Source organism: Ochotona princeps, chromosome 23, assembly GCF_030435755.1.
Source record: "Ochotona princeps isolate mOchPri1 chromosome 23, mOchPri1.hap1, whole genome shotgun sequence".
NCBI lineage: Eukaryota > Metazoa > Chordata > Mammalia > Lagomorpha > Ochotonidae > Ochotona > Ochotona princeps.
This window is the reverse complement of record NC_080854.1, coordinates 36,209,616-36,237,323: the sequence shown is the minus strand read 5'-3', so window position 1 is coordinate 36,237,323 and position 27,708 is coordinate 36,209,616. Positions and strand designations below refer to the sequence as shown.

At 41.5% G+C, this 27,708-nt stretch overlaps 1 protein-coding gene across 1 annotated transcript in view; it reads left to right on the top strand.

The window, feature by feature from the left end:
* Positions 1-27,708, top strand: part of ADCY2 (adenylate cyclase 2) — a 319,427-nt gene that overhangs the window by 236,952 nt on the left and 54,767 nt on the right. Inside the window, exons 8-14 of the mRNA XM_058680233.1 lie at positions 1,907-2,065; positions 2,818-2,950; positions 4,596-4,769; positions 7,221-7,264; positions 11,767-11,847; positions 17,183-17,252; positions 19,916-20,013. Coding sequence (XP_058536216.1) covers positions 1,907-2,065; positions 2,818-2,950; positions 4,596-4,769; positions 7,221-7,264; positions 11,767-11,847; positions 17,183-17,252; positions 19,916-20,013 — 759 coding nt within the window. The remainder of the gene's footprint in view (positions 1-1,906; positions 2,066-2,817; positions 2,951-4,595; positions 4,770-7,220; positions 7,265-11,766; positions 11,848-17,182; positions 17,253-19,915; positions 20,014-27,708) is intronic.

Here is a 27,708-nt window from a genome sequence, read left to right as displayed (position 1 = left end):
ATTTTCAGGGCTCGTTTATGTTGTGGCACATCAACACTCCATTCTTTTTCATGACAGAGTAATTTTCTGTTGTGTGGTTATGCCACATTTCACTGTTGACACAGCAACAACATCCTGTATGTCAGAATCTCAGCAGTATTGGTCGCAAGTAATCGCTTATTCTCAAACCTCATGTTCAAGTTAGATAATGCCCAGTGGCCTGCCCCTTACTGACTAAGGGGTCTTGCATTCTTGTGCTTAGCTGACAAGATAATCAATATATAGGTTGTTTCATTCTTCTCCCAATAAAGACAGTGATGGAGAGGACACATCAGTAAGCTCAAAAAATTCTTTGTTCTAATTTGAAAAAGAAGGCGTTTGTGTTTCTTGAACCAAAATAAGGGGATTTTAATTTTTTAAACCCATAAAGCATACTTTTTATAGACTGCACTTATTTTTACATCATGATTCCTTTTCTCTTTTCAGCACCTTCTCAGGGCTGTGTCATTCCTGAAGCACACCGTGCACCTGCGCCATGGGGCGATGCTGAGAGTCCCTTGACTCCAGTTCCCAGCTGATGGTCGTGTGCTTGGCTGTGCTGAGGCTCAATGCTCCATGTAACTGGAGCTGACTCCCTATGTACTTCTACGGGAGCCCTCTAACTAATGAATGCATTTATCTGGTAGACACAAAAATCATTATCTAGTTTTTCCATCCTTCCTTCATTAGAGTTCTTCATTTGCATTTGTGAATTGACAACATACTAAAATAATCTTAATTAACTTCTTTTTTATGATGCCTTATGTATTATTAAAGATTTTAATGAGTATTTTCACCTTTGTTTTTAAATAATTTACACAATTCAAAAGCTTTAATCTTGTGATTTTTTGATCTTTATTCAAGCTAAAGTCATTATTAAACTCATAAATAAGCTGTATTGTTGTCATATTAGCAAATATTTTCTTTGAGGGCATTTGCCATATGAAGCAATAGAATCACAGGTGACATCAATGACCAATGATTTTCTCACATTTCAAGTAAATGTCACATGATTCTAGTAGGAAAATGTAGAACAAGTGACAGCACACAGTGGGTGTTCAATGTGTGTTAGCTGCTGAGAAAGTGGGGGGAAAAAGTCACAATGCTTTACCGTCACCATGGTCCAGCCCCATGTGTCTGTGCAAGCCACAGTTTGGAATTTGTGGTCTATTGTAAGAAGCAAGTGCCATAGCCAGTGCGTGGCGAATATGGACTTGAAAAGGGGTAGGAGCTTGATGATAACAGGCCGAGAGAAGTGTTTGGGAGGGAGTGCAGCCAGAGGAACCATCTCTTCATGTCCCAGCAGCTTTTATTCATTTGGGGAGCCACATTTAATAGTGATTAAGTTGACTCCTGACTAATCACCATCCCAGCCAGGGAGTCCTCAGGTGGACCATCACATGGCCAGAAGGAGGAAGAGAGCAGAACAAGTGGCCAGTTATCTTAGGAGTGTGTGCTGCCTGAGGCTCTGGCATTGCCAGGCTTGGACCTTGTCTAGTGGTATCAGCTCTATAGCTTTGCATCCTCAGCCATTGGGCACTTGCTCATCTCTCCCCTTCTCTGGCTTGCCGAGGTCCCTCTTTCATGACCTACAGGACCTGAACTTACTGTTTTAAGAACAGCACCTGCCTCTGAGGGCTTCAGCATTTGCCTGACTGCTGCCTTGCATGCAGAACGTCCATGCCATTTGTTGTCAAAAGTTAGCTTCTGCCAGCAGCAGGGAGCAAAGACAAGCCCTCCTTCTGGCCCAAAGAGAATTCACAAGAGGAATTCATGGCAAGTTTTCCTACAATCTGAGAATTCATAAGTAATAAAATATGGCAGTTAGCCAGTGTTAAGGGAGGAAGAGGATGTTACTAGAATGTGACACCACTTCTCTTTTCTTTAGGAAAGTGAGGGACGCCACTGGAGTTGACATCAACATGCGTGTGGGAGTGCATTCCGGGAATGTGCTGTGTGGCGTTATTGGTCTGCAGAAATGGCAGTACGATGTGTGGTCACATGATGTCACTCTGGCCAATCACATGGAGGCTGGCGGAGTCCCTGGGTAAGGACAAACACGAAATTTCTCCCTTCACTCTGTCAGCAGTGAGGCAACAAGCTGATAGCCAACTTCTCAGTTTCTGAAGACTTCCTTGCTTCTTGATACTATGTTGCTCAAGCCCAGTGACCTCCTAAATTATTCAACACAAACTCTCAACATTCCTGATTTCACCTTCCTTTGACCTGTGGTCAAAGACTGGACATCAGGTGTTAAATTACACTTTTGTATATAAACTTATACATAGATATCTGTGTCTAAGATGCTTTTGGCTTCAATAAGATATGAGATATGCCATATGGTAACAAGTACTGTTAAATGAGCCACTGTAGCCTGCAGCTTTGGTTAGAAGTCAGGCAAGAGAATCTTGATGCAAGTGCTATTATTTCTAGAAGCACAAACACAACCTTCAAGAAAGAAAATCCATGTTTTATAGATATCTGCCTGTTTGCTCAAGTGCTGTAGATACGTGTCATCCTCCTAAGTGAAGCTTCCATGTGCCTAAATTCTCCTTGCTGTCATTCATCTCACCTGACATGTTGGCTTCTGTGAGTGCAGAACCATGCTCCCAACCTGCAGGCACATTTTGCAAAGCAGGGGTCAATAAAATACAAGTTTTAATTGCTGTCCATTTTCCCAAGAACATGTGGATTTATATTCTTTTGGAGAAGTGATTTCTGAAGCTGCGAACAAAGGGACTCTCTTGTTTCAAGCTTGTCCTTTTGTGTCTTGACTGTGGCTTTTCAATGGACTTCCAGACGTGTCCACATTTCCTCAGTCACCCTGGAGCACCTGAACGGAGCCTACAAGGTGGAGGAGGGAGACGGTGACGTCAGAGACCCATATTTAAAACAGCACTTGGTGAAAACCTATTTCGTGATCAACCCAAAGGTTAGAGTCCTTGTAACATCATTATAATCATGATTAGCCTGCTATGTTTGCCATTAAGAGCTAGGAGAGAGGCCAATTATTGATATAGGCAAGTATTTTTAATCAAAATTCAGTGTGTGTCTCTTGCTAGTGCATGTCTCTGAAGTGACTTGAAGTACAAATGGTGACTGAACACAGGGATGTATTTTGTAGTAATGAACTCAACTGTTTATTGAACGGATGAAATATATTGCTTGATGTTGGTTGCTGCTTTGGATCATTGCATTTCTTACCTAATGTTAGTCAGTAGATCTGTGACTCAGTGTTAACCTATGTTCAATAGTAACAGATTGGCATGTGTTTGGGTTGGTTTAGTATACTGGTTAACGACTGTTACTTGCTATGTGTTGCTATTAGTGTACCTTTGAGTCAATATTAGTGTACATTAGTTGTATACATGTGTACGTGTTAATGTCAGTGTACATGTTAGTATGCCTGTTAATGATGCCACTCAGTATATGTGTTAGTCAATGTACCAGTCCATATTTTTAGTCAATTCGGTGTATGTGTTAATCTGTGTACATGTTCACTAGTATCCATCAGTGTGTATGCCATTCAGTGTGTATGCTGGTCCGTGCTACACATAGGATTGTCTATGTATGTGTTATTCAGTGCTGATCAGTACACATGTTAGTCCACAGTAGTGTATCCAATAGTTGCTGCTGCTTCTGAAAGATTCTCAGTGCTCACAGAGGAAATTATAATACAGAGAAAATATTAAAAATCCGACAAAAAGAAATGGGATGGAAAATTTTAAAAAGGTGAAACAGGGAATATTTTCAAGACTAGCTAATAAACTCCACATTTTCATTTGTAAGAAAATGAGTAGACATAGATACATGTACTACAATACAGTAAACACTTCCCTCGGCTGGAAGGCTGTGTAACCTAGGAAGACAGTGTGACACCATCTCTTATCCTGTTTGAATCATAAGTTAGGACCAAATCAAGTGGCTTAGAGCCCTCAGTTCTTTACCTCGTCTCAAAGTCCTTTCAAATAGATTTGATCACACAGCTGCTAAATGGTACAGATATCAGCAAGAAAGATATCTGAAGTGCAGAATCCAATCTCACAGAGCAAGGTGACGTTCACGCAGTTCACTCACACAGTGGTCCCAAACCAGTTTCACTTCTTTAGGCAAATTCCCACCTAGCTTGACCATGGATCTGGAAATCGCTGTGTAGTAAACAGCAAGAGTGGATGTGGTAGAAAGTAGTGCAAGGCACGCTGTCTTCTGGCCAGGGACACCCAAACACGGCCTGCAAGGCTGGTTGGCAGGAGGGTCATCCTGGTCTAGCTGTCACTTCAGAAAAGGACAGCATTGGGAATAGTAAAGACAGAGTGGCATATTCTGTTTAAGAATTTTCTTTACGAAACTGCACATTAATATTATTGTTATGTTTCCCCAAGTTTCAGTTACAGGTAAAATTGATTGGAAATGAAAGCACTCTGTAGAAGTAACGTATTCCTCATGCACATTGCAGTCAGCAGGATAGCAGCCAGAGAGGAAGAGAAATGGACTTGACCAAGTGCCACTGGACCAGGGGGGCCAGGTTGGGAGCTGTAGTATTCCAGCTGTGTGTGATACCATGTTTCTTCCCCCAGGGAGAGCGGCGGAGTCCTCATCTCTTCAGGCCTCGCCACACCCTCGATGGAGCAAAGATGAGGGCATCTGTCCGCATGACCCGGTACCTGGAATCTTGGGGGGCAGCCAAACCCTTTGCACACCTGCACCACAGAGACAGCATGACCACAGAGAATGGGAAGATCAGCACCATGGTACGCCCACCCCAAGCATGATTCCCCAAACCAAAACCTGGCCACCCCCCAGCCAAGATAACTTACTTGCTAGCAGTGGAGGAAGTGTATGTACCACCTTCTTTCTCTTGGAACCTGGCTCCAAGTCCAAGTTTACTGAATGCACTATAACCTGAAAGGGTTTTTACAGTCTAATATACCCCAAAGCAATGTTCTCTACAATTGATAATAATAACAAAAAATGAACTGTTTTAAATTGAGATTTTGCTATTTCTATACTCAAGTAGAATCCCTGAGATTATGAGTAGGAAGGCAAATACAGGCATGATGTCCCTGGAGTTTGAGCAGGTCATGACCATTTCTTCATAGCCTAGGCACTCAGTTGTCAACAGCAACATGCACTCTGATTGCTTATGTACCCCCCCAGAGTCCAGCATACCACACTATACTGAAGGGCGTTCGTTATGGTAACAACAGAGAGGGAGATCAACGGGAGAAGTGAAAAACAGGGTTAAGCACTAAATCTCAGCACTACAATTTTAAGTTAACTAGGGCTTGATGCACAATGGTATTAACTGTGTTAGACATGCAGCTGTAATGAAAAACAGAACATAATGTTCCACAGTTCTCACTGACCTAAGAGAACATGCAAGCCAGGTTGTCAGGTGAAGTCTCCTGATACCACCTGTCCCACAGGTTCTTACAATGGCACCCCAAGCCCTTCTCCAAGATGAGGAAGTGCCAATGGGCATCTTCAAGTCACTGTGCCCTTCAGATGTCCGAGGGAGACAGGAAGTAGACAGAGGAGAGACCCAAGTTGAACACAGGAGTGTAAGGCTCATCAGGTCTTGGGTGATATTTGAATGTGTGAAACTGGATGAAAGGAGAAAGCAATCCAAGGAGAGGGAACTGGAGCACTTGGCGCTCTCCAGCATTCACACTTCATGGACAGACACATCCTTGACTCTACCATCCAGTGGTCAGTGAAAGTCAGTGATCTTATGCTATGGTGAGACTGGATTCATAGTTGTTATTGTTAGTATTCATGTCTGCTAACCACACCTTTCATTGGGATTTATTATAACCCCAGGAACTGTTTGTGTGGTTGGTTTTGAAGTAGTATGTATTCTATGTAAATACTTGAATGTGATTTTCTTTGGTGTTACTAATATACTTGGCAGGAGCGGGGTGCGGATCTACTTCATGAGATGTGTTGCTGTGGTAATTCCTTACTGGTCTTGGTTGTCCCAAGACTTAGAAGTGTCTATGTTCCTTATTGTCTCAGCAAGAGATCACAGCAATAACTTTATTCTGACTTTAATCTCTTGCTGTGTGCTGGGATAAGTGCCTCATTCTAGGGAAAGTTGGAGGTGCTTCGTGCTTCAGGAGATTATTTGTGGAAATCAGAAGACTGCCTGCATGAACTCTGTTTTCTCAGATGTGCCGTTTTACCTGTCAGTTTCAGAGCCCAGGCTTGTACTGCCTTCGCAACCACATGTGGGATACCTGAAGAAATCCCACAGGCTTTGGTTAGCACATTAAGCCTATGCTTTTATTTAGCCATGTCTTTTGCTCCCTTTCAGAAAGCCCCATTGTAATTGTTACTGATACATTCCAGTGTCCAGCAATTGTCATTGCCAGAAGTTATGTCTTTTATCTAATCCCCTAGGCAGAGCTCCATAGAGTCTTCATTCAACATTGATGGAGCTGTTGAATAATGCATTATCTTACCTTACATAATGAAACCTGGAGTTCAATTACTTTTTTTTTAAATGCCTTAACTTTCCCTAGGCTAAATAAATTTCCCAATCTGACTTTGGAGATCAAAGCAGCAAATGGAAGGTTTTTGGAGCTGTTTGGTTCTACCTGATATTTTCATTTCCATCACAATTATAACACTGGATCCTGTTTTCTGTGTCTCTTCCTAATACTTGGCAGCAGCTTCTACACTGATAAAAGCGAAATAGTGTCTCTCTTGCATTTCCCTACCAGCACTCAGATTGATTTCTTCCTTTTGTCCCGTGGTTTGTGGTTTGACACACTCAGCCAATGCCGCGTGACTCCTGTGCTAAGGGTGGCTGTGGCTCTGTGGTCCTGTTGGTGCTGTGAGGCATTGTGAGCAAGCATCAGGACCGCAGTGTGTTCTCACGTGGTCTCAGGTCACTGCTGCTGAGTAGGCCTGTGCGGCTGTTGCTTCAGCTCAAACCTTCAGACAGAAGGATGCACAATCTTAAAATTGGACAACAAGCCTGAGACCTCCAGTAGCAAAAGTTTATAGTTACACCAGCATTCTCTTCCTAAACAGTTTTTAATCTGGATTTTCATTTCTAATTATGTTCTTTCTTAACAAGAATAATTGCTTGTTAGCTGAATGATACTTTCCATGATGAAAAAAATGTGTTATATCATTATTGCTTAAAACATTATTCATGAAATAATTTTGGCAACTAATGGACTTCTTTTTTAATATAGGATGTACCAATGGGTCAGCATAATTTTCAGAATCGCACCTTAAGGTATGGTATATTTTTGGCTATCTAATTATTACGAAACTTACTGCTTTTCATCTGCTTCTGAAAGTAATTATCATCAATTATAGCTGTTTCAATGGCTACTTCAAAAAGAGCAGCGACTTGTGAAAAAGCTCCATTAAATTGCTTTCAGCTTCTAAAAATAGGATTGTTAGTGCCTTGTTATTAGAATTATGAGAGAAAAAAGGGAAAAAACCACCTGCTAGCCACTTTAGCATGTTAAATTGTGCTCCTAAAATGACTTTTCTTAAGATTAATGTGTAGCAAACAAAATGAGTTGGCCCTGGATAGGTTACATTGCTTAAAATTACAGTTTTGTGTTGAATCCTAAAGATAAATCATGCGAAATCCAGCCTTTTTGTGGGAAAACACATAGAAAAGAAAAAGGCTTCCTGCCAATGCGTGTGAGAGCCCCGGCCGCCATCCACTGGACAGGCCCCTTTTCCTCAAGTTCCTCTGCAGGGCACAGGATGTACCTTTAACATTGGTTTAGGAACTAATCACACTGATATTAGGATATTGGGGTAATTCATGGAAGACAGCAACCCAAAAGTTAAAGCAGCACTTTTTTCTCCATAGAGACATCTTTTTATTGGAGGTATAGACAGTTTTATAGAAACAAAAAATATAATGTCCACCATGTTTCCTTAGAGAGAAGGCATTGTGTCCAAGTAAAACATAAACACTAACATTCTTAATGACAAAAAACATGGCAAAGATCTACAAAATTCTTCCACATGGCTTCATTTGTTGTACTGAAGTTTAATTTGTATTTTATGCCAAGTTTGAAATTTTAGCATTGACATAAACACCTATGGTCCTCATGTGGGACAGATCATTTGACTCTTAGATATTTTAAGTATCATTTTTTTTATTTTTATAGATTTTATTTATTTATTTATTTATTTTTATTGATTTATTTATTAGATTTATTTTTATTGGAAAGGCAGAACTGCAGAACTGTAGAAGAAAGGAAATGCAGAGGGAAAGATCTTCTGTCTGATGGTTTACTCCCCAAGGAGCCACAATGGCCAGAGCTGAGCCAATGTGAAGCCAGGAGCCAGGTACATCCTGCAGGTCTCCCATGTGGGTGCAGGGTCCCAAGGCTTGGAGCCATCCTCTGTTGCTTTCCCAGGCCACAACCGGGTAGCTGGATGGGAAATGGAGCTGCTGTGACATAAACCGGCACCCGTATAGGATGCCAGAGGATGCAAGGTGAGGATTTGGCCACTGGACCATTGTCCTGGACCCTTAAGGATTATTTTTAAGTGATATAGACAATATTAAGGAGAGACAGCTCCAAGAATATGATACTTTCCTTGTTCATTCTTCTGTCTGCTGTGGCTGTTGATGTTTTAAGTCTTTCAGATCTGATGCCTTTGAATCAGATTCATCCAAGCTTCCCTCATACCTCCTAGCTTTGTACATGGACTCAGATTTCTCTCTGAGATTGCAGGCTGGTCCTGTCACCTTTCCCACGCCTCTGCAGACTAATAGTGCAGGCACGACGGAGGCATTGGTCTCAGGAAGGATCTTGGAAGAAAGAAAAAGACTGGTGGTTGTAGGAACAGTATGATAGCTGTCCTAAGGAAAAGAAAATGATTCATGCTGAGTGTCAGGTGGGCAGAGTGCTGCTTGGTGGATTGCCAACCCTAAAGTGCTTTACTACCTTCAGAGCCCCAGTTAAAATTCCAGGGAAAAGAAAACTTACAGGGCAAGAGCTGTTGTCCAGATAATTAGAATTTAGGTCATTCATAATATGCACCAAATGCCTTTCCATCTGCGCCTTGTCTGGCATTAGGCTCTGTGGAGGCATTACCTGTTAATACTGAACAGATGCTTAAAGCCTGCACTATTACTAGCCTGGATATGATATTAAATGATAACTTTCCAAGTTATTCTCAAGGTGTCCTATTTCTTGTTAGAATTTGAGAGGCTTAAAAAAAAGACCAAGGAAGGAAAGAAAAGGAGAAAAGAGAAGAGAAAAAAAAGAGTGGGTGACGTGGTGGTGTAGTGGTTAAAGTCCTCACCTTGCATGTGCTGGGGTCCCACATGGACGCCAGTTAGTGTCCCAGCTGCTCCACTTCCCATCCAGCTCCCTGCTTGTTGCCTGGGAAAGCAATCCAGGATGGCCCAAAGCCTTGAAGCCCTGCACCCATGTGGGAGAGCTAAAAGAGGCTCCTGGCTTTGCAATGGCTCAACTCCAGCCATTGCAGCCACTTGGGGAGTGAACCAGCAGATGAAAGATCTGTTTGTCTCTCCTCTCTGTAAATCTGACTTTGCAATGGAAATAAATAAATCTAGAAAGAAAAAGGAAGGGAGTGGGGAAAAGAGAAAGAATGAAAGAAAGGAGGAGAGAAAGAAGGAAGGAAGAGAATGAAAAAGAAAGGAAAAGAAGAGGAGAGAAGAAAGGAGAGGAGAGGAAGCTAGCTGGCATTGTGACACATTGAGTTTAGCTGCCACCTGCAACCCTAGAATCCCCTATGAGTGCCAGTTGGAATCCCAGATGATCCATTAAGATCCAGCTAATATACCTGGTAAGCAGTAAGATGACCAAATGCTTGGGCTTTTGCCACAAATGTGAGAGAACCAAATGCAGCTCCTGGCTTCAGCCTGGCCCAACCCCATCTGTTGCCACTGTTCGGAGAGTGAACCAATGCACAAAATATCTCAATCTCTCTCACTCATTCACTTTTCTTTTCAGATTAAAAAAAAAATTAAACCTATCTTAAAAATAAATGTGTTTAAACAGAGAGCCAAAAATTAAAGTCAAGAGGTACAAGTCTAAACTGGTAAAACTAGTAAAACTAAAATGAAGAATTTGAGGTCATACACCACTCATAACCTTCACCTGTAAAATTGCAAATAAAGTATGTAAAGCGGTCGTGGTGCTGTGGCAGGTTTTGCCTCTGTCTGCAGTGCCAGCATCCCATGTGAGAACCAGTTCAAGTCCTGACTGTTCCACTTCCAATCTGCACATTTCCTAGGAAAGCTAGTAGAGGATGGCCAAAGTGCTTGCAGCCACTGGAGCCTTGTGGGGACCTAGAAGAAGCTCCTGGCTTTGGACCAGCCCAGTTCCAGGCGTTGCAGCCATTTGAAGCATGAACCAGCAGATGTAGGATCTCTCTCTCTCTCTCTCTCTCTTTCCCCATCTCTCCTTCTCTTCTCTGCTTCTCTCTCTCTCTGATTCTGCCTTTCAAATAAAAATAAAGTTTTTAACAAGTGTGCAGAGTGCAGACAAGGTTAGATAATTACCAGGGACCCTTGTTTTCTTAAGGATAAATATTAACTTGCCTTCATCAGTCAGATTGGAATTTGATGTGCTGAGATGTCTGAATTCAGCTTGCTATCTGTACATGGATTACTAAATATTATTCTGTTTTTTGAACCAAGACTGCCATCATCCTATTTGAGGAAGGCAGCACCTCAAGGCATAATTCTACAAATGGAGGATGATGGAATTGAGAAGCCCAGCTATCTCATTGATAACTCTGTGAAGTTTAATTAGATGTCAGTATGACATTACACATTGAACTGTGCATGTGTGTCTAGAGTCAGTTCTGAACTCAGATCAATGTGATGTATGCTGTAGATGAGAAGGTCTGTTCAGTTAGCAGTTTAACCCACTGCAAGCCATGAAATTGTTGACCATACCAAGGCAGAGTCCCCTGCTGGCTCAGGTCAGCCAACGACAACCAGAGGATGCTTTCAATCTTTGCAATAGATATTTGGCTCCTAAAAATAGGTACTATTTTTTTTCCTGTTGCTTTTTCTCCTGTTGACTGTCCAATGAACATTGGGGAACTCCTTTTTTTTTTTTATTTAGCAAAATTTGCCTGGAAAGCATCTGATATTATAGCTAAAGTTTGCTTCTGAGACCAGATTAGGCTTTCTACAAATATGGGTTCTTTACAACATACTGCTCTTGAAAACTCAGGCACACTTAAATCCATCAAGTAAGCATTGATCTGCCTCGCATTAAGACTGTAGGGTCTGTAAACCCTTGAAAACTAACCAAGGGAAAACATGAAAAAAAGAACGAGTGTTTGTCAACCATGGAATTTTTACAGGGGAATTTCCAGAGCCAATATGTTCTGTCATGAAATAAGCATTTTAGGAAGGCAACAAGTCAAAGGCTAATGCATCTCTTAGAAAAGAGGGCTCTTTTATCTCAAACACTGAGTACTTATCTTTGCCTGTTGCTTGTTGATGCCTAGTAAATGTAACACTGAGATGGGAAGGTACTGTCTACACTGCACTGAAGGCTCCAGGCAGCTTATTCAGGGAGGCGGATGTGAAATAACACTGAGATGGGAAGGTACTGTCTACACTGCACTGAAGGCTCCAGGCAGCTTATTCAGGGAGGCGGGTGTCAATTCAACTCTGTTTAACAGAATTAAACAGAGGTGTTGGCATCCTAGAAACAAAGGCTGGTGTTTGTTTTAGTAGTAATAGTCTTACCCACATTTCTTTCTTTTATTATGTAGAACCAAGTCACAAAAGAAAAGATTTGAAGAAGAATTGAATGAAAGGATGATTCAAGCAATTGATGGAATTAATGCACAGAAGTGAGTATTTGTTCCTTGTAAATTATCTCATTTCAAACTCTGTCACCTAAAAATAATATTAGATTTTCCCAAAGTAATTAACCACTGACTTTGCAACATTTAGCATGACAAAGCCAAATTTTCTGAGACAATTCGTTGATTTAAACCTAATTATCACACATAATAGCTTTTGATAGTAATATTTGTTTAATCTGTTTTTAAATTATTCCCTGCCTAGAAACTATTCCAAGTCAATCACTGATAAGTAATATGAGATATAATCATAGCAGAAAAAACCTGAATTATAATGTGCTCAGCAGTCATATTTTTAAAAGGTGACAGGAGTTCTGTATGGAAACACTTTCAGGGAATATTGTGTGGCACCACCCAGTAAGATAGTGTGGATGTCCTTACAGAGTGAGAACACTGGGAGGCCTTGGTGCCAACTTCCAGGAAAGCATTAGAATTTGAATTCTTAGTCTCCAATGAGAGGGAGACTGGTCCTTGTGGGGGCACAATATTACTCAACCTGTGAAGGCCAGAGTTGACACAGTTTTAAATCATCCAAGAGAGGCAATGTGAAAATAGTTGGAGGAAGGATGTGCTATCACATGCACAGGGTGATGGCATTCTTTGGCCTTCACATCCTCCTTCGGTTCATGGGTTCATGCCTGATGGCTGAATTCATGGACAGAGGAAGACAGATAACTCAGTGTGGTGCCTGGTGCCTGTGACACACTCAGCAAATGTTGCGTTAAGCCATGGTGAACATCAGTATGTAAAGGAGCCTTCCAAAAAAAGTTCCATTCGTAATAGAGACCAATTTATTTTTTATCATGAAAGTTGATTCCCCAAAACAATAAGTAATGTTTTCCCTAGAACGCTTTCCTAACATTTAATTACTCACTGAGTTCATGGATTTGCACAATATGTCCTCATTGTAGATGGCTCCATATAGTATATAGGTATCCATGTTAGGAGAGTAAAAAGGCTTCTGAAAGCATCATGTGAGTGAGTTATGCACAGATTTGTGGGGCGTGTGTGAGTGCAGGTTTATCTGTGCAATCAAGCATCTCAGGTGAACAAGAGTTGGAATTCAGCTGTGCTGACATTGAGGGTCGGTTACTGAGTGGACGAGGTCTTCCAGTTGTGCTGGGGTACTCCCACGCAGACTGTTCCTGGACAAATGCTGTGCTTCAACATGTCACGGAGGAGCAGATGACCTGGGGTCTACCTGCCACAAATGCCAGTGAGGCTCTCAATCCATGGAAAGTAGGTGGAAGAATCCATTTCTGCAGCCAGCGGAAATAGCAGCCAACACTGGGTGTCCTCTAGAATAAAACACACCATCAGAAGAAAGAGGAGAGTGTGTTCCTTGTCAGGATATTGAAACATACTGAAGTCAGCCTCAACTATGTTCCTGTAGGATTCCTGCATTGTTGAGCTGATTTTCTACCCACCTTCTAGAACATTCTTACTGAAGAAATTACTAATCTAATCATTGATGGCTGAGCTTATTTTTGTTTTGTTTTGGGTTTTGGTGTTTTTTTTAGTTTTGCTTATTTTGGGGTTTTTTTTAATATGCTTTGTGTCATTTGGTATTCAAATACATTGTTAGCACCTTTGTGTTTTGGTGTACTCAAAAGTAATATTTTATGTTGATTTCACTGCTTATAATTTTTCAGCACATTTCAGGAAGCAAGGGAACTGTGAAGTGTTTTCAGTGGAGGCTTCCGTGCATATATCTTTAATTAGCCACAATCACATTTTGTTCTGCCCTACTCATTAACTCCTCTTATTCTTTCATGTGGTTTTATGATCTCTGAATTTCCACCTGATGATTAAGTTTGGATGCCAGGCTTGGTGTCCTGTTCAAATGATTTCTGCTATTGACATCAATTCTCATTTATTCACTTATTTAGTGAGCATTTGTTTAAAAGATGAGTAACAGCAGCATGTGTTCGTCAGGAAACGTACCCGTGCACACACACCTTACAGAGACACTCCTGTCAGGCTGGGGCCCCGCTGCATCTCAGTTAACCTTAGTCACTTCCTTGGAGGACCCATCTCCGAGTCCAGCCACGCTTGGCATGAGGGCTTACTTTGGAGTCTCACACACACACTTGGTTTATGACCATTGGAAAATAACCATGTCTCTTGGTGTCATTTTTCTGTAAGAAATTGCATTCCATATTCCAGGATACTTTGGAGAAGGGCCTGAATGAGTGTACGTGTGTCTCTCACCTTGACTCAGAATTTCAGCCTGGCAAAATCCTATTTATTATAAGGTGGCAGGGAATCCCTTGTTGTGTCAACCAAGGATGACTTTCTCTAGGCCACAAACCAGCTGAATCTGGAAAACTGTCAAGATACCGTGAAGAGAAGACGGACACACATTCCCTCCTCTTCTTTCACCTCTTCCCCTTTGCCTTTGCTGCATCCCAAATCCCCAGCGTTTTGTTTGACCTCATCACCCTCCCCAGACCTTTCCTATTCCAATATCAAAATCACATTGCAGAGTTGAGTTTTGCTGGAGTCATTAGTGGCAACCAAGGCCACCTCAGAGGATCTGTAGAGATGATTAAGTCTTTGAGAAGAGCATGATGTCCTGAGTCCTAAGGACGCGGTAAGATGAATTAAGGCTGCCAATTACTGCTCTGGTAGAGAAGCCGTAAGCCCAGCCCAACTTCCTCTGCAACAAGGGAGATGAGGTCACGAGTTGGTTGGAACACAGTCATGTTCTCAAACATCGGGTCAGTGCTCATGGCTGGGGAGGCGTGAGCCTAGGCTGTGCATACACCACAAGTCAAGCTGTCCCTCTGAGTCCTGCACTGGGAAGATGGAGCCCCAGGTTTGGCTTTAGAAATCTCACTCTTACTATGTTTCTAGCTTCCATTATCCAGGAACATTCTTAGATACATTTTTATTTGTCAATAAATAAAAGAGCTGTTTTTAGTAAGCTATTTGTATGCATTATTCAGAGTTCACTAAATAGTTCAAAAATGAGTGTGGCTAAAATTCTTCTTAAATTTATTTTTCTGTTAAGCCATCTTTGATTCTCCCCAACTAGTCTCATAAATCAGAGCAGTAGTATAGTTCTGCAGCTGGTATGGAAGTACCAACATGTTGATGCTCTTTAAAACTTTTTATTCTTTATTTTTCATGATACAGTCCCTTAGGCTCAGGGATTTCCTTTTCTCCCTCCTCAAGATCAACCCACAGATCAACCCACTGTCTCCATGTCACTTGTGTTTGTACACATTCTTCCAGTGAAATATTTCCTTTTTATTCTTTCCCAATTCACAACTACTTTCATAAACACAGAATTCTAAAAGCTGATCTGTGAAGGAATGCGTGCATCTATAGAGTTCATTGGCCTTGTGTCGTTTGCGACATATGTGTGTATGTATGTGTGTATGTATGTGTGTATGTATGTGTGTGTATATGTGTATGTGTGTATGTATGTGTGTATGTGTATGTGTGTATGTGTATGTATGTGTGTATGTGTGTATGTATGTGTGTATGTATATATGTGTGTGTATGTGTGTGTATGTATGTGTGTATGTGTGTATGTGTGTATGTATGTGTGTATGTGTGTATGTATGTGTGTATGTGTGTATGTGTGTGTATGTGTGTATGTATGTGTGTGTGTATGTGTATATGTGTATGTGTATGTGTGTGTATGTATGTGTGTATGTATGTGTGTATGTGTGTGTGTATGTGTGTGTATGTGTGTATGTATGTGTGTGTATCTATGTGTGTATATATGTGTGTATGTATGCATGTGTACATTTGCACTTGTGTGTTCCTAACTTACATACTGTATGAGTAACTCTAATAAGTTCTTAAAAAGTGTATTCAAATATGACTTTCTTTACTTTCAAGAAATAAAAGATTGACATCCAGAGTTTTCAGTAAGTGTGAAAGAAGCACATTTTCCTCACCCAGAACTTGGAGTCATGCTGTTTGAACGCTGTAGATGAGATGCTGCTTGCTAGAAGCTAAGGAAAACCCAGTCCGTCAGGAAGTAAAAGCAGTACCACATGACATCAGTCAAGCATTGGGCAATCAACTTATTGATGTCCTCATGCCCTTTTGCAGATTTATCTCCCTGAGTTTACAAGTTGGATAATTTGAGCTTTAATTTGATGATAGTTGGTTTTTAAGATAAAATTTTTCTAAGGAAGGTGACATGTAAATAGGAACGTAGGATCTGTATATCTTATTAACAAGTTCTAGATTCTGTATTCAGTTAACACTTCACATTTTAAAAAACACTCAAGCCGCCCAGATTCTGGCACTCTGGACATGGCGGAGGGGATGGCAGTGGAAGGCTCCTAGGCCTATAATGTTAGTATTTTCTTCTAACCCTAGGCAGCATTAAACAGAGTTGAAGAAACACTGTCATAATTATTTTATACCCCTTCTACACGAAGTTTGGATTATATACAAATGTGATAATAATTTTGGGTCCCGAGGGTGTTGCAGAATAGCCATACATTTCTTAGACTATTGTTTTCATGATTCGGGAGCAGGTGTAATGTGTAACTTCCTTCAAGAGGTTACTAGAGATCTTATGGCCATGGTGACTGTCATGAGACACTGATAGAGAATGGAAAAATTACAGTGAAGAAAAGACACAAGCCCATCTCCACAACAGATTCAATGAATATAAGGAACTTTTTTAAAGAGTTATCTTGATGATGAAAATGCATTCATCTTGATTGTCTTTTCAAATGTGAGGAACTTATTTATATCAGATGACGAGACAAATGAGTATACAAAGTAGAAATGTGGGAAGCCATAGGAGACTGAGAATGTGTACATGTCGACTGTGCCTTTCCAAGGCTGCCAGGCATGTTGGCTTTGAACAGCACTGAGCAGCCACAGTCCTTACTGTGCCCCAACTTATAGCTATCCTTTAGAATAGGACTGTAAACTAATGGAAATAGTACTTCTGAAACTAAGTATTGAGACTAATGTTAAGAAGTTGTGAATGGCAATGAGCTCTTCCCTCTAGACGGAATCTCATAATGGCTTTCGTTACATGACTATCTCCTGGGTGAACATTTGTACCAAGAGAGTGACTGTGGTTTCTTATCTAGCTAAGCATTTTGAAATGGATTTGAAATGATATTATTTAGTGTTAACTAAGAAATATGGGTTTTTTTTCATTACTCATTTTCTCTTCCCTGTACTAAATGTGGAATTGATCATAGAAAACATCTCAAAAAGAAAAAAAAAGAATACTCAATTTGGGGAGATTTATAAGACAGCAAAGAGAATGCAGGTCATTTTAAAAAAATGTTCCAGATGTTTGGTTGAAGTTTTTTTATATGTCTGTTTTTATTTCTAGGCAATGGCTCAAGTCTGAAGATATTCAAAGAATCTCACTGCTTTTCTATAACAAAATACTGGAAAAAGAAGTAAGCTATTTTTTTCTTTGAAACCAGTTGGGTTTTCTCAAATGGTAGTTCTGAATTTCTTCATGAAATTGTGCTAATGTTTTTTACATGTGACATTTAAACTGTCTCTAACTATACAGAAATCTTTCTGAATTTTCCTGTGTTTTTCCATGCATATATTGTCTTAGCTTATTTCTTGCTACCAACTTTCTATCTTTGGCCATTCATCGTTCCTGGCAAGGAATAAAACCCAGCCTTCTCAATGTGAAATTCTCAATATGGAAAACCTCTTAAAAAATGGTTCCTAAAAATATGTGATCGCTCTACAAATATAATTTTAATATTTTCATGGAAACATGAATTTTAAGTTCATTGCATGTTGTATAGCATTAGAAAACCCAAACTTATATGTTTTTATTTAATACATTCACATAATAATATCTACATTGAGAGCCCATGCACAAATGTGAAGCATACCTTTAGTTCTTACATGAATTTGCCTAAAATGAATTAAATAATTACCGCATGAAGATCAACCCTTCTTGAGCAAGACTGTTTCATTCACCTTTTGTTTTGTGTTGATCTAGGTTCTTTATTTAGTGAAGCATTAAGTCATTGACTATAATGTAAATTAAAAATGTTATCTCAAAAACTAAAAAGGAAGGAAAGAAGGAAGAGGGAGTGCGGGAAATATCATATTCTTAGAATTGTATGTGAGCTACATGGAATCTGTCCTGTTTATGTTAATATCACAATAACATGAAAATTAACAGGAATTGTGTTGTAATAATTATCATGCATTTCCTGTGACCAAGACAGTCTGATGCATTAGAGAAAAGTCTTTTAAAAATAAAAGAAGTTCAAAATTAGTACTTACAAAAAAAGACTGAACAAAACCTAGAGAGATCAATTCCATTGTCCAACCAGATTTACAGGCTCAATTTGAACAAGATAAATTATATTAAGAGAAACCTTTATGGAACTGGTATAAAAATTCTGTTGAGAAAAGCCAGTTCATAGTTTTCTGAATACTGAATGATTAAGTCTCAAATATGACAGGGCCTCTCAAGTTGCATTGTGGCTGTGTTTTACAATTAAGGCAAATTTTTCTTGTATGTCATTGATCAGAGGATGAATCACACTTCTTAGTAAAGGACCTGGACTAGCAATAGTTTATCAAATTGATGCCCTTGAGTAACTCTAACACGTCTTGATGGCTACTGATTTTTTAGGTTAACTCCTTCCACCTTCCATATTCACCATGTTAATACCAAGATGAAATGCCAGCTCACAATTCTGCACAAAGCTGCTAAAAATGTTAGAAGATAAGAATATAATCAAACGCTTAATAACTACATGGGAGCTGTTCTCCTGATGGTGCGTCTCCAGCAGCGCATTAACTATCCTGGCTATTAATTCACATCGTCGCCAAAAAAAAAAAAGATGTAATGGAAGGTGGCCTTCAGTACAAAATGCTACTTTTGCATGTTTTTCCCACATGTGTGTATTTGTAGAGGCCAACTGAAGGCAAAGTTGAGAGCACATCCATATTTGAACTCATAGTTCATCTACCTGCCCTAAGCCTGCTCTTCGGGCCAGCAGGGAGGAAAGGAGCAACAAAGCATGCGTATCCAAAGAGAAAGAGGAGACAGAGTGGCAGTCCATCACTCAGTCCTAATTTCCAGGAAGGCATGCATTCCCCCATAGCTTGTCCTATAGCCAGTGCCAGTGTAACTATTCGCAAGTTCTAATAGTGTTGTTACAAAACTTAATTTCCTTATGAAGCCCTGTTGTAAGAGATGCAGGAGTCGTGGGGTTGGGAATGTGAGTCTGGAGGCAGTCTGCCAGGTCAAAGTCCTGCTTTGCCCTTCGGCTCCCCATGTCTCTCCCAGGATGTGAACCAGGGCTATGGGCAGCTCCCAGCTCCTCCTTCCTGATGTAAGAGCAGCGTCTGTTGCTCCCTCAAGGACAAGGCTGTGGTGATTAGCGGAGCTGGGACACAGAAAGCATTTAGAACGCCTGGCGCATCCTAAGGTTTGCCAGCTGTGGTGCTGTTTGGCCTTAGGTTCCTCCATAATTTGAGCCAGGGCAGTCCCAGGCAGACAGCTAAGACCAGTTGATCCACAGTCGCAGGTAGGAGGTGGCGCTGTGAAGGCCCCACTGACAGCATGAACAAGAAGAAGGCTAGTAGCTGACGGGCAGGCTCAAAACCTGCAAAGACAGAAACAAGGCCCTACGATGTTCCAGGCTTCTACTTTTGCTCAACACCTCCAAGCATGACAATAAAATAAAACATTCCCATGAACATGTTATGCATTACCTTCAGAGTTACTCCAAAGTAAAATGTTGTGATATGGACAGTATCTCCCATTGCCCAAATCATTGCAGGCATCAGACTGCTAAAGGAACAAGGTCAGCAGGATTCATTGAGGCCTTCAAGTCATTCACTCAGCTTTCTGGTCTGGAGCCTCTCTCCTTAGTGGAGTGATTCAGTTCCATAGAACTGGCCTTCTGAACAGCTGCACCGTAACTTGTCTTTGGAAGTCACGCTTTCACAGTTCATTTGCAGGGAGGAAGCACTCAGTAAGATGAGCTGCCTGCTCTTGCCCCAGTCTGCACCTTGCAGGTGTGCGCATGCGGCTGCTCTCCCGGAACACCAGGCTCACCGTTTCCTCTCTCCCCAGTACCGAGCCACTGCTCTGCCAGCCTTCAAGTATTATGTGACTTGTGCATGCCTCATATTCTTCTGCATCTTCGTCGTGCAGATCCTCGTATTGCCAAAGTAAGTACACGGTTTCCCCCGGGAGTCTCGCCTTGTGTAGCTTCCCAGTGCATCCGGCTTGTTTCAGGATATGAGTGCATGGACATTTCTAAAGGGAGGGACAACTCAGGACCTCAAGGGTTAAGTGGTCCCCTGTTGCTGAGCTGTGATCATACTGGATTTTCAAAGTGGACATGTTGATTCACCCTATGGGGATCTCTAAATGATAAATGTAACTTTCTTGCTTTCATTTCAGTATCACCATCATCTGCATTCTAACAAGTGTAAGTCAGTGATGCTTATCCACCAACAGAACACCTGCCAGGTGTTGTTTTAGTGAACAAATTGTATTCTTGAGTATTCGAAGCACACATCTTATCCTAGACACATATGGCCAAAACAGGTCAGGGCCCAGCTTGCCCTTCTAAGAGTGACCTGGACACAGGCAGAATCAGAGCAAACTAAGTTCCATGTTGTTAATCAAAAGATGTCCATATTATAGGAAAACAATGCATGGACTTCAAAAACACATTGACTCAAAGTAAATTTTTTAACAATTCCATTTTCCACAGACTTTTTAACACAGTTCACAGCTGTGCAGTAGCTGTCTGTCTCTCGTCTACTCCTTACGGGAAGGCGTGCGCATGAGACTAATCCTCCCCTCAAGAATGAGCATTAGAACACAAAGGCAAACGTGCCTTCTTTCTAGAACTACAGAATTTTTAGTGAAATTTCCCAGTGTATGCTTAACAATTTTTCATTCAAAAGGCGTGGTAGCCTAGGGGCTAAAGTCCTTGCTTTGCATGCGCCGGGATCCCATATGGGTGCCAGTTCATGTCACAGCTGCTCCACTTCCCGTTAAGCTCCCTATTGTGGCCTGGGAAAGCAGCAGAGGGTGGCTCAAAGCCTTGGGATCTTGTACCCATGTAGGAGACCCAGAAGAAGCTCCTGGCTCCTGGCTTTAGATCAGCTCAGCTTCGGCTGTCGTGGCCACTTGGAGAGTGAACCAGCGGATGGAATATCTTCTCTCCATATTGCTTTCTCTCTGTATTTCTGCCTTTCCAATTAAAAATAATAAATCTTAAAAATAAGTTATGGAGGTGAATAAAAGATGGCTCAGGAAACCAGATCCTCATGATTACTCCTGGTTGGTTTATACACTCATTTTCCTCTAGCTTCTCAGTGGATGAGTATTCCTACATTCTCAAATCCTGAGCAACTAGGGCCCGTCACCCGCTGGAAGGAGTACAAATGGGGAACTGGGATTGAGACATTCTGAAGGGTGCCTCCGAAGGAGACAGACTCAGAGCCCATGAGGCAGTCTGTGTGGGAAGTCCTTGCAGGAAATGTCACAGTTGCAGCTTTGTCTCTGAGTCTCTTGAGCAGCTGTAGAAGTTGTCACTCTCCATCTTGTTGAATGAGACCCTCACGGGGCCCACGCCGGTTCCGTCTCCCCACCCTGTGCTGGAGGCTGCTAAGCAAGGAGCCAGCTCTGCCCCTGGGCGGTGGACCAACACTGGCCTCATCTGTCCCACTTGGACGTCTTGTTCTTTCTGTACTTCTCAAAGAATTGATCTAGTTCTTGTTTTATTAGGGAGAATGTGTATGTTTGGAGAGTTCAAAAATATTTATGAAGAGTGAAATTGAAAGATAAGTTTATTTTGGTAGGAAAACCTTAAATTGCACATAATTTCATGAAGGATTCTAAATAACCTTTTGGAAGAATTTTTATATGTTTGAACCTCAGAATATTTTGCACTAAAACAAACTTTGATTTTTTGCAAACATTTAAAGTATGTGTTGTTTTACTTGTAGTGATTGCCTCTAGAATTTATTGTATATGTGACTATATATATATATATATATATATATATATCCTTTCAGTGACTTTATTATTATCTTGAAGCATAGTCTTAGTAAATCTAACATTAATTGTTGTCTCTTATTTATATATTTTTTTCCTGGAACTTTTAACTACAATTGGAAATTATGCTAAAAATTTATTTAAATGTATTCATATTCTTTGCCAGTTTATTTGCTTATCAGTGGATCTTAAAAACTGTTCCCCTCTCTTTTCCTTCTTGCTGATATATATAGCATTTGTAAATCTTTTATTCAAGATCTGCATAATGACAGTTTCAATTTTTTGTTTGCATTCGAATCTCTTTATTGGCTTTATTTTTCATTTGTTCTTAGAGTTTCATTGGGTGAAAACCTGCAGGGTTTTCCTTCTGCTTAGTATTGATGATGTTACCCAATTGCCATCCATCCTCTGTTCTTGCTGATAAAATGTCTGCTATTGGTTCTATATATATATATGTGTGTGTGTGTGTGTGTGTGTGTGTATCCATTGGATACCTTCCCTGTCTGAGAACTTTTCCATTTATTTAAAATTTGTTTGCTTATTTTTTATGGTTTGTATTAAATATGTTGTTTCAAAGTTTCATTTTAGGGTTTTTTTTTTGCCATATCATGGTTACCTCCTTTTTTCCATTGGGTTTATAGTTTCGATGACTGCTTTTTCATATCTAAGTTTTATGAGGTAACTACATAAAAATATAGATTTCATTTTTTCTTTTCCTTTACTCAAAGTATTTAACATCTGTGGGCATGATTTACCTCTTCTGCTAGTTACAGCTCCTAGCTGCTTGACCTTTGCCCTTTGTCAGCCCTGTCATGGTTGTCTCCTGTGTTACTTGTCATTTCATTGAATTCCTAAACAGCACAGCTTAATCAGTGGTCATCTCATGGATTCTGAGTTGCAGCAGCATCATTTTGGGGTAGTTTTCAGGATGTCTCCCCCTGGTACTTCTGGGGTTTACCACTTTATATCAAAATATTCTGTGAAATGCTTAGATCTTTCTTCAGTAAGTAGATCACATGAATTTGACTCAATCTCCCTGGCATGGATTGGGAATTTGTTTTCAAAGCTGTTATTTTTGCTGTTGGTCCTAAGCAAGTAGCTACCTTCCCAGAAAACCTCCAGGCTAGTGGATTGACTATTTGGTTGCTATTCCATGAGACAACATTTTGTGAATCCTAACTTTGTTCAAGAACTCAGTGCCCAACATTCATGTTGCAGCACCAGCACCAGCACCAGTGTAATGGTCTGTATATTCAGAGCCAAGTCAGAGGGAGGCAGTCAGGTGTAGACCAGATCTCGTTGGAGTTAGTGTCCTTTAAGAAGAACCACCATGTGAGGACACGGAGGGAAGACCAGAGCTCATCTATACTACAGGGAAGGCTTTCACCAGCAGCCGCATTGGCTGTAACCTTGGTCTGACATCCCAGCTTCCAGGGCTATAAGAAGTGAATCTTTTTGTTTAAATATTGATTTCTGTTGTGATTTGTTATAGTAGCCCTCATGCACTAAGACCACAGAGTGGAACCTGGAATGTGGTGGTTGGAGATTTTTGAGCCGGATGAGCTGGGAGGGCGTGATTGATTTGATGGCAAAGAAATTGTCAGCGGGAGCTGAGGAGGAAGCTGTGGAGCTTTTGGTAGAAGCCTATTTGGGTTGGTGAGAGTGACGTTAAGTTCAGGAGCCAGCAAGGAGTCCAGGCAACTGGAACTGAGTGAGCCAGGAGTAAGTGGAGCAGGATGGGACCAGGAGACTCGTGAGAGAACAAGTGCTGTCAGGGATCGAGAGGTTTCATGCTGAGGTGGGTAGAATGCTCTGGATCCTCCTGATCAGAGGTCATGACCCAGCTGAGCCTTGAAAGTATTGTTCTTCATGTTGTAGGGACCAGGGTGGGCAGCAGGGGCAAAAGGGACAGCTAGGCTGTGGGCCCTTCCACAATATACTGTGAAGAGTGATATGGATGAGACTCGCCGCTGGATTGGGTGGCAAGACTGTGAGAAAGTTAAGTTTCAGGAATTATTTCTTGCTGTTCTTGGGTTTTTTGCTTGTTTGCCCAAACAGCTAAAACAATGGTTGTCATTTGCCAAAATGGAGACTTCTGAAGAAGGAACAGGTGGGAGGGATGTGGACTCAAGAAATCAGTGAGAGATGTATGTGTGTGCACTGTGGTGGAGCTCCGGGAGGCAGGGTGTGTGCTTCCAGACCAAGGAGGAGGTCAAGGTGGAGAGAGAACATGGGAGATTGAACCAGCCAAATCCAGAGTACAGAGAGAGCAGACCCTGGTGTTCCGGGGGAGCCTCTGGCAGTGACAGAGTGCTGCTGTGACCACCAAGGGGAAGCCTTCTGCCTCAACCACAGCCATTTTCTCTCCCCTACCTAGGGAGCTCCAGTGGCCAGAGCGCCTTGAAGCTGCAACCTGTTACCTGAAAGAGGGCCCTGGAATGGAGGTGATATATAAATATACCCTTTGCTCTTTTCAATTTTCAATTTATTTTAAAATATATTTATTTGTGTTTGAAGGACAGAATTAGAGAGCCCTTTTATCCGCTGGTCACGTAGCATTCAGAACCGGACCAGGAGCCAGGAGCATCATCCAGATCTCCCACTTGAGTGCTGAGGCTCAAAGATTTGGGTCACCATCCACTGCTTTCTCAGGTGGATTTCCAGGGAACTGGACCAAAAGCCAGACAGCCAAGACTCACGTTAGCATCCACAAGGGATGTCGCTGCCAAAGGTGGGAGCTTAGCATTCTATGCCATGGTGTTGGCCCCTCAGCTGTAGATTTTTGAAACTGAATTTCATTTCATTTTGAAGTTCTGTCACTTAACAACCAAGACTTCTTTTTTATTACTTCATGCAACTGTACAATGAAAAGCTGGCTGTCTAAGTTTTTTGTCATCTTTGCTGAGTAGCACACCAGAAAAGTAAAGATGCAGATTGTAAGTGAAGACAGTGAGGATGGGGATGAAAATTGTCACACTGGATGAAATCCCAGAGAAAGGCACCATGCTCTACCCAAAAAACAGCATTTCACAAATGTGACATTTAGACTTTGGGGGAGATGTGTACCTCTGCTTAGCTTTTTCTGTGGAAAAAAAAAAATGGGCATCTCCTTCCTGCAAGGACCACATTTGTGCAATAAAATGAGTCAGGAAAAAAAAATGAAAGGGGAAAACAGCTTGTCTCCACTCAGCGTCTTCTGTGTCCTGGGACAATGTACTTGATTAAAGAGCCGAAGTCAGGCATGATCACTAAAAGGTGCAATTTTCTACCTCACGGCAGGGAAATGTCAAATTTCCTTTTCAGGAAGCATCTAAATCAATTACGCTTATAGGTTTAGAAGAAACAGCTTTGCAATCAGAATGCTAATTAAAATTGATTAAGTTACGCAAACATCTAGGTAGGCTTAATGGGCTTGAACATTCTTTTGATAGAACAGGCAAGATGAAGGGTGAGATTAAGAACTTGGGACAAATCATACTTTACCCTGTGGTGTTTCTTGTTTCCTGGGATCCGAGTCTCTCCTGACTGCTACAACAGCCTAATGTAGCTTATATAAATTATAAACCCCAGACGTCTATTTCTTATGGGTCAAGAGGCCTGCGATAGGCCTGCGATCAGAATCTTAGGCATTGCTGGCTCTAGTACGGCCCTCTTCACCTCAGGTTGCAGTCCGCACCTGTGTGTGTTGACCTGCTGTGAAGACACAGCTGGCTGTCTGGCCTCTGTTCTCCTATGGGTACCAACCCTGCAGAGGAGCACACCACCATCCCATTTCACTGGAGACTAGCTTTCTATTTAAACATTGAATTTCGAAGGAATGCAAGCATGCAGCCGGTAGTAACCCGGGGAGAGACCAAGCACTAAGCATGCCCAGGCCCCAGGACCGCTCAGCCACAGGATGAGCCTGTCTAAGGGAGTTGGAGCCACTGTTAGTCCTAAATCGATGTGTGACATACTTTTCCTATATTCAGGATCATGGCAGCGACCAGTAGGTGTTCCACCTTTTCTACCAGCATGTGTGTTTTATTGCCTAGTTGTGCTGGCTGCAACTCCAGCGAAGTGCTGGAGCAGGAGTCTCCGAGCCACACAGCCTCTCTAACGTGTGTCTCCAGGAGAGAAGTACTCAGTATTTCACCGTGCAGCATGATGTCCATGGTGCGCCTCTCCTAATGGCCCTTTCTCAGGATAAGCCAATTCCATTTTCCTTACAGCCTGTTAAATGTTCTCAGTCTGAAGCAGGATTGCATTTTATCAAATGCTTTTTCTGCAGCTCTGAAGATGAATGTGTTCCCCCTTATTCTATTAGTATTATAGAAATTGTTTTCAATTATTAAACCAATCTTACATTTCTTACTACTTAGTTATATTACGTGCAAACCTTTTTATGGGTAGTAGAATTCAGTTAAAAAAATATTCAGTTAGTATTTTTGTGTCTGTGTTCATAAGAGATGGTAGAGTTTTAACGTTATGATGCCTTTGGTATTAGAGTGATGCTAGCCTCGTGGAATGGCTTAAAAATGATTTCTGTTCTGTGAAAGAGTTTGTGAAAAACTGATATAAATCATTATGTTTTTTTAGAAGATTGATTTATTTTTATTTGAAAGGCAGATTTTTACAGAGAAAGAGGTTTTCATCTGCTGGGCCACTCCTCGAATGGCCACAAAGGCCAGAGCTGACCTGATCTAACGCGAGTCAGGAGCTTCCTCCAAGTTTCCCACATGGGTGCACGTGCCCGAGGACTTGGGCCGTGCTCTGCTGCCTTCCTCAACCATAAGCAGATTGCTGAATTGAAAGTGGAGCAGCCAGGACATGAACCAGCATTAGCAGTCAGAGGATTAGAGTTCTGCACTACCAGGCCGGCCTCCAATACAAATTTTGCAAACATTGGGGAGAATTTACTAGTAAAACCATCTGCACATGAGATTTCCTTTGAAGTAACTTGTTTAAAAAAAATATTTATTTACTTTTTTTTAAAAGATTTTTTTAAATTGATGTTTGCATAGTGAATCAGGATGGGAGGAATCTAAGGATAGGGAAAAGTGGCTATGATCACTGTTTTCAAGCTTTCTATTTCTTCTTCCCGTTTCAGGGGGTGGGTGGGAGGAGATAAGGGGATAGGCCATACCCAGCCTCCCAACCTTCCTAGTCTGAGGATGGGGAAAGGCCACCTGGTATCCAGCCAGGGTCACAATGGCGCATGTTCAGAAGGTTCTCTCCAGGTGGATGCGATAGTTTCGAATGCTGTTGATCTCACCGATCTATGGATGAAGAATCCTTACCAATGTCCGTTGGCTGACACCATCAACCGTATACTCCGCAATCACTCAGATATTTGCTGTCATCGTTTGGCTGGGGTAGTTGTCCGTATGTTCTGTTCTCCATTCTCTGCTATAGTATCAGATGTCCTCTGCAGGCCCCAATGAGCCACCATGTCCTCCATGTGCACCATGGAGTAACTTTTTAAACTACTGACAACACTTTTTGTATTTTAAATGTACATCTACTAACTGTACATAAAAGAAGTGCCAGGTACACAGACAAGACATTTAAAGGGTTATGTTTCTTTCCTTTTTAAAGTCGATTTCATTTAATTGAAAGGCAGCGTTATACAGAGAGATGGGGTGACAGGAGACAGAGAGATCTGTCAAAATGGAATTCTACGCAGGTCTCGCATGTGGGTGGCAGGGGTGCAGACACCTGGCCATTCTCTGCTGTCTTTACAGGCTCTGTAGAGCAGAGGAGAGATCAGAAGCAGAGCAGCTGGACTGAACCAGTGCCCATGTGAGCTGCTAGCATTGGAGCAAGCGGTTCAGCTAGCTGCCCCAAAACACTGTCCCCTGTACTCTGCTGTG